Source organism: Somniosus microcephalus, chromosome 3, assembly GCF_052327205.1.
Source record: "Somniosus microcephalus isolate GS21.2 chromosome 3, FLI_Smic_1.0, whole genome shotgun sequence".
In the NCBI taxonomy this organism is placed as follows: domain Eukaryota; kingdom Metazoa; phylum Chordata; class Chondrichthyes; order Squaliformes; family Somniosidae; genus Somniosus; species Somniosus microcephalus.
Window position 1 is genome coordinate 156568627 of NC_140989.1, and position 8175 is coordinate 156576801.

Genomic DNA, 8175 nt, shown 5'->3' on the forward strand with positions numbered 1-8175 from the left:
AAGGAGACACCGCGGGACACACTCATGCAAGGAGACACCGTGAACGCTCTCACTGGAAGGAGACACCACGGGCCACTCTCACAGGAAGGAGAGTCCGCGGGACACACTCAATGGAAGGAGAAAGCACGGGACACATTCACTGGAAAGAGACACCACAGGACGCAGTCATTGGAAGATGACACCGCAGGACACATTCACTGAAAGGAGACACCATGGGACATGCTCACTGGAAGGAGACACCGCGGGACACATTCACTGTAAGGAGACACCGCGGGACACATTCACTGAAAGGAGACACCGCGGGACACATTCACTGAAAGGAGACACCGTGGGACATACTTACTGGAAGGCGACACCGCGGGACACATTCACTGTAAGGAGACACCGCGGGACACATTCACTGAAAGGAGAGACCGCGGGACACACTCACTGAAGGGAGACACCGCGGGACACACTCACTGGAAGGAGACACCGCGGGACACACTCAATGGAAGGAGACACCACGGGACACTCGCAGGAAGGAGACACCGCAGGACACACTGGAAGGAGACACCGCGGGACACACTGGAAGGAGATACCACGGGACACACTCACTGGAAGGAGACACCACGGGACACACTCACTGGAAGGAGACACCACGGGACACACTCACTGGAAGGAGACACCGCGGGACGCACTCAATGGAAGAAGACACCGCGGGACACACTCACTGGAAAGAGACACCGCGGGAAACACTCACTGGAAGGAGACACCGCGGGACACACTCAATGGAAGAAAACACCGCGGGAAACACTCACTGGAAGGAGACACCACAGGACACACTCACTGGATGGAGACATCGCGGGACACACTCGCTGGAAGGAGACACCGCGGGACACACTCACTGGAAGGAGACACCATGGGACACACTCACTGGAAGGAGACACCGTGGGACACACTCAATGGAAGAAAACACCGCAGGACACACTCACTGGAAGGAGACACCGCAGGACACAGTCGCTGGAAGGAGACATCGCGGGACACACTCACTGGAAGGAGACACCACAGGACACACTCACTGGAAGGAGACATCGCGGGACACACTCGCTGGAAGGAGACACCGCGGGACACACTCACTGGAAGGAGACACCATGGGACACACTCACTGGAAGGAGACATCGTGGGACACACTCAATGGAAGAAAACACCGCAGGACACACTCACTGGAAGGAGACACCGCAGGACACAGTCGCTGGAAGGAGACATCGCGGGACACACTCACTGGAAGTAGACACCACGGGACACACTAACTGGAACAGGACACCGTGGGACACACTCACTGGAAGGAGACACCGCGGGACACACTCACTGGAAGGAGACACCACGGGACACACTCACTGGAAGGAGACACCGCGGGACGCACTCAATGGAAGAAGACACCGCGGGAGACACTCACTGGAAAGAGACACCGCGGGAAACACTCACTGGAAGGAGACACCGCGGGACACACTCACTGGAAGGAGACACCACAGGACACACTCACTGGAAGGAGACATCGCGGGACACACTCGCTGGAATGAGACACCGCGGGACACACTCACTGGAAGGAGACACCATGGGACACACTCACTGGAAGGAGACACCGTGGGACACACTCAATGGAAGAAAACACCGCAGGACACACTCACTGGAAGGAGACACCGCAGGACACAGTCGCTGGAAGGAGACATCGCGGGACACACTCACTGGAAGGAGACACCACAGGACACACTCACTGGAAGGAGACATCGCGGGACACACTCGCTGGAAGGAGACACCGCGGGACACACTCACTGGAAGGAGACACCATGGGACACACTCACTGGAAGGAGACATCGTGGGACACACTCAATGGAAGAAAACACCGCAGGACACACTGATGCACTATCAATTGCTACAAAAGACTGGAGATTGAGTAAGTAATAAACAGGCTTTTATTACCAAAGAACAGAGCATGCCTCTTGGGGTTGCCTGGTATCCAAAAGGGCCGGAGGCTTCTGAGCAGCGACCTTTATACCCAGCCATGAGGGTGGAGCCAGGGGCGGAGTCAGCTGAGGCATGCACAGACAAGTACAACAATACTAACAACAGTGGTTTACCACATTCACCCCTTGTTTAGAATTGAGTCCGGCGGGGTGAAGTGCACTAAAAATTCGTGTACTGAAGTCTATCAGGAGGCCTTGTAAGCCGTCCTGAGCGTCGCAGCAGCGGCGGTGATGGTGCAGCATCCAACGGTGAACCCGGTGTCTCGTTCAGAGGAGGTGTAGCAGGTGGCGGACCCTGGGGCTGCTGCATGCCGTCTACAGGGGTCAGAGCATGGGTAATGGGAGGTAGCGATGGTGGTCTCTCAGAGGCACCCGAAGGTGCGAGGTCTCGTGCGGGGACTGTGTCCTGGGGGTAGGCAGGAGTAGCGGTGGGTGGCGAAGAGGGTGTTTCAGGAGCACCTGCAGGTGCGAGGTCTCGAATGGAGACTGTGTCCTCCCGCCCGTCCGGGTACACCACGTAAGCATACTGCGGGTTAGCGTGGAGGAGGCTCACCCTCTCGACCAGGGGGTCCGCCTTATGGGTCCTCACGTGCTTCCGCAGTAGGACGGGACCTGGAGAAGTCAGCCATGTTGGTAGCGAAATCCCCGACGTGGACTTCCTGGGGAAGGAGAACATTCTCTCGTGAGGAGTGGCATTGGTGGGTGTACAGAGCAGCGACCGAATGGAATGGAGCGCCGCAGGGAGGACCTCCTGCCAGCGGGAGGTCGGAAGGCCCTTAGATTTTAAGTTTAAAAGGACTGCCTTCCAGACTGTCGCATTCTCCCTTTCCACCTGGCCGTTACCCCGGGGGTTGTAGCTGGTGGTCCTGCTTGTAGCAATGCCTCTCGCGAGCAGGTACTGCCGAAGTTCGTCGCTCATAAAAGATGAGCCCCTGTCGCTATGGATATAGCTAGGGAAACCGAACAAGGCGAAGAGGTCATTCAGACATTTAATGACCGTGGTACTGGTCATGTCCGAGCAAGGGATGGCAAACGGGAAACGGGAGTACTCATCAATTATATTGAGGAAGTACACATTGCGGTCAGAGGAGGGGAGGGGCCCTTTAAAATCGATGCTCAGCCGCTCGAAGGGGCGCGTGGCTTTGATCAGGCTCGCTCTGTCTGGCCTATAAAAATGCGGCTTGCACTCGGCACAGATCTGGCAGTTCCTGGTCATGGTCCTGACCTCCTCGATGGAGTAGGGCAGGTTACGGGATTTGATAAAATGGAAGAACCTGGTGACCCCCGGGTGGCAGAGGTCATTGTGGAGGGTCTGTAGCCTATCAACCTGCGCGTTGGCGCACGTACCACGTGATAGGGCATCTGGGGGCTCATTGAGTTTCCCGGGCCGGTACAAGATATCGTAATTGTAGGTGGAGAGTTCGATTCTCCACCTTAAGATCTTGTCATTCTTGATTTTGCCCCGCTGCTTATTATGAAACATAAAAGCCACTGAACGCTGGTCAGTGAGCAGGGTAAATCGTTTTCCGGCCAGGTAATGCCGCCAATGTCGCACGGCTTCCACAATGGCCTGGGCCTCCTTTTCGACAGAGGAGTGTCGAATCTCGGGGCCCTGGAGGGTCCTTGAGAAAAAGGCCACGGGTCTCCCCGCCTGGTTAAGGGTTGCAGCTAGGGCAAAGTCGGATGCGTCGCTCTCCACTTGAAAAGGAAGGGACTCATCCACAGCGTGCATTGTGGCCTTCGCAATGTCTCCTTTTATGAGAGTGAAGGCTGCACAGGCCTCTGCTGTCAGGGGGAAGGAGGCGGACTTGATGAGGGGTCGGGCTTTATCCGCATAGTTGGGCACCCACTGCGCATAGTAAGAGAAAAACCCCAGGCATCTCTTCAGTGCTTTCTGGCAGTGGGGGAGGGGGAGCTCCATAAGGGGGCGCATTCTATCGGGGTCTGGGCCGATGACTCCGTTCTCCACTACGCAGCCAAGAATAGCAAGGCGCGTAGTACGAAACATACATTTGTCTTTGTTGTATGTGAGATTCAGCCGCTGGGCCGTCCGGAGGAATTTCTCTAGATTAACGTCATGGTCCTGCTGGTCGTGGCCGCAGATGGTGACGTTGTCTAGATATGGGAAAGTGGCCTGGAGCGCGTTCTGGTCAACCATCCGGTCCATCTCCCGTTGGAAGACAGAAACTCCGTTGGTGACGCCGAAGGGAACTCTGAGAAAGTGATAGAGCCGACCGTCAGCTTCAAAAGCTGTGTACTGGCGGTCCTCAGCCCTGATGGGGAGCTGGTGGTATGCCGACTTCAGATCAATCGTCGAGAACACCCGGTATTGTGCTATCTGATTGACCATGTCAGATATGCGGGGGAGTGGATATGCATCCAGCTGGGTGTAGCGGTTGATCGTCTGGCTGTAGTCAATAACTAGGCGCTGTTTGCCGCCAGCCTTCACCACCACCACTTGTGCTCGCCATGGGCTATTGCTGCTCTCGATAATCCCTTCCTTCAGGAGTCTCGCTACCTCGGATTTAATGAAACCCCTATCCCCGGCACTGTAACGCCTACTTTTGGTAGCGATGGGCTTACAGTCGCGGGTGAGGTTAGCGAACAAGGAGGGGGGGGAGACTTTAAGGGTGGAGAGGCTGCAAATGGCGCGCGGCGGGCGATTTAAAAACTGCTGGCTGCAGACTGTGAGAGGGGGGAGGGGTCCACCATACGCTAAAGTGACACTCTTAAGGTGGCACTGAAAATCCAACCCCAGTAGGACGGCAGCGCAGAGATGGGGCAGGACCAGAAGTTTAAAATTTTTGTATTCAGTACCCCGCACTGAAAGAGTCACCATACAGTAGCCACCGACGTCCGCTGACTGGGCTTTGGAAGCCATAGAGATGCGATGACGCGTCGGCAGGACCGGGAGAGAGTAACTGCGCACCGTGTCGGGGTGTATAAAACTCTCCGTGCTCCCGCTGTCAAAAAGGCAGGTAGTGGCGCAGCCGTTTACCGTAATGTCCATCATGGACCTGGACAGTTGATGCGGGAGAGATTGATCCAGCGTCACGGAAGCCAGCGTATGTTCAAGCGTGTCGATGCGGTCGTCCGATGAGGCGGTGGTGGAGTCCGGGTCCCCCGTAACCAAAGTCGGAGGCGTCCAAGATGGCGGACAAAATGGCGGCGCCCACGGTCCCCACACGGCTGGGGGAGCCCAAGATGGCGGACAAGATGGCTGCGCCCACGGTTCGCACGCAGCGCTGCTGGCGTTAGCGGTCTTCCCTTTGCAGGCGCTAACGTAGTGACCTTTCTTCCCGCAGCCGGAGCAGGTAGCATTCTTCGCGGGGCAGCGTGCTCTAGGGTGTTTAGCTTGGCCACAAAAATAGCATTTTTGTGCCTTGGACATCGCTGCAGCAGTTGGAGGTGGCGGTCCCATGGCCCAAGATTGCGGCGTCCACGGCGCGGGGTGATGAGGGGAGAAAGCGTCCATATTTCTGTGGGCCGCGTCGAGCGAGAGCGCGAGGGACACTGCCTTTGTCAGGTCTATTTCACCCTTCTCCAGCAGCCTCTGCCGGGAGTAGTCGGACCTTAGACCCGCAACGAAAGCGTCTCGTATCAGTCCCTCCGCATGTGCCGCGGCCGATACTTCCTTGCAGTCGCAGCCGCGTCCGAGTACCCGCAGTGCCCGTAGGAAGGCTTCCACCGATTCCCCGGGCTGCTGTCTGCGAGATCTTAAAAGGTGCCTGGCATAGACCGTGTTAACCGGGCGTGCATACTGCCCTTTCAGTAGGTCGATAGCCGCCGCGTAGGTCGTCGCATCTTGGATTAAAGTATAGACTTGGTGGCTCACCTTCGAGGCCAGGATTTTCAGTTTATTTTCATCAAGAGTCACGGTCGAGGCTTCCAGATACGCCTCAAAGCAACGCAGCCATTGTGCGAATTTAGTCGACGAACCCGCTTCTTGGGGGTCTAGGTCCAGGCATGTTGGTCTGAGGGCTCGCAGCAGCGCCTGCTGCTCAGCGTTTTGCGCCATCGGTTGATCAGCATCCGCAGCCAACATTTAACTTTGGTAATAAAATTGATGCACTATCAATTGCTACAAAAGACTGGAGATTGAGTAAGTAATAAACAGGCTTTTATTACCAAAGAACAGAGCATGCCTCTTGGGGTTGCCTGGTATCCAAAAGGGCCGGAGGCTTCTGAGCAGCGACCTTTATACCCAGCCATGAGGGTGGAGCCAGGGGCGGAGTCAGCTGAGGCATGCACAGACAAGTACAACAATACTAACAACAGTGGTTTACCACACACACTCACTGGAAGGAGACACCGCAGGACACAGTCGCTGGAAGGAGACATCGCGGGACACACTCACTGGAAGTAGACACCACGGGACACACTAACTGGAACAGGACACCGTGGGACACACTCACTGGAAGGAGACACCGCGGCACACAGTCACTGGAAGGAGAGACTTTGCGGGACGCACTCATTGGAAGGAGACTCCGCGGGACACACTCACTGGAAGGAGACACTGCGGGACACACTCACTGGAAGGAGACACCGCGGGACACAATCATTTGAAGGAGACACCACGGGACACACTCACTGAAAGGAGACCCCACGGGACAAACTCACTGTAAGGTGACACCATGGGAAACATTAACTGCAAGGAGACACTGCGGGACAGACTCACTGGAAGGAGACACCACGAGACACACTCACTGGAAGGAGACACCTCGGGACAAACTTACTGGAAGGAGACACCGTGGGACACACTCACTGGAAGGAGACACCGCGGGACACACTCACTAGAAGGAGACACAACGGGGCACAGTCACTGGATGGAGACACCGCGGGACACATTCACAGAAAGGAGACACCGCGGGACACACTCACTGAAAGGGGACACCGCGGGACACACTCTCTGGAAGGAGACACCGCGGGACACACTCAATGGAAGGAGACACCACGGGACACACTCGCATGAAGGAGACACCGCAGGACACACTGGAAGCAGACACCGCGGGACACACTGGAAGGAGACACCGCGGGACACACTCACTGGAAGGAGACTCCGCGGAACACACTCACTGGAAGTAGACACCACGGGACACACTCACTGGAAGGAGACACTACGGGACACATTCACTGGTAGTAGACACCGCGGGACACATTCAATTGAAGGAGGCACCGCGGGACACACTCACTGGAAGGAGACACCGCGGGACACACTCACTGGAAGGAGACACCGCAGGACACATTCACTTGAAGGAGACACCGCGGGACACACTCACTGGCAGTAGACACCACAGGACACATTCACTGGAAAGAGACACCGCGGGACACACTCACTGGAAGGAGACACCGCGGGACACACTCACTGGAAGGACACACCGCAGGACACACTCACTGGAAGGACACACCGTGGGACGCGCTCACTGGAAGGAGACACCACGGGACACATTCACTGAAAGGAGAGACCGCGGGACACACTCACTGGAAGGAGACACCGCGGGACACACTCACTGGAAGGAGACACCGCGGGACACACTCAATGGAAGGAGACACCACGGGACACTCACAGGAAGGAGACACCGCAGGACACACTGGAAGGAGACACCGCGGGACACACTGGAAGGAGATACCGCGGGACACACTCACTGGAAGGAGACACCACGGGACACACTCACTGGAAGGAGACACCACGGGACACACTCACTGGAAGGAGACACCACGGGACACACTCACTGGAAGGAGACACCGCGGGACGCACTCAATGGAAGAAGACACCGCGGGACACACTCACTGGAAAGAGACACCGCGGGAAACACTCACTGGAAGGAGACACCGCGGGACACACTCAATGGAAGAAAACACCGCGGGAAACATTCACTGGAAGGAGACACCACAGGACACACTCACTGGAAGGAGACATCGCGGGACACACTCGCTGGAAGGAGACACCGCGGGACACACTCACTGGAAGGAGACACCATGGGACACACTCACTGGAAGGAGACACCGTGGGACACACTCAATGGAAGAAAACACCGCAGGACACACTCACTGGAAGGAGACACCGCAGGACACAGTCGCTGGAAGGAGACATCGCGGGACACACTCACTGGAAGTAGACACCACGGGACACACTAAGTGGAACAGGACACCGTGGGACACACTCACTGTA

General features: G+C 56.6%; 1 protein-coding gene across 1 annotated transcript; it reads right to left on the minus strand.

Annotated features, from left to right (window-relative positions):
* Positions 1-2184: 2184 nt before the first annotated feature.
* On the minus strand, positions 2185-6077 carry LOC147121488 (uncharacterized). Its single transcript, XM_085977685.1, has 2 exons — positions 5002-6077; positions 2185-2662 (listed from the first exon to the last, which is right to left on the minus strand). The coding sequence occupies exons 1-2, from the start codon at positions 6046-6048 to the stop codon at positions 2579-2581; spliced, it is 1131 nt and encodes a 376-aa protein (XP_085833811.1). The 5' UTR covers positions 6049-6077; the 3' UTR covers positions 2185-2578.
* Between the last annotated feature and the right edge of the window lie 2098 nt (positions 6078-8175).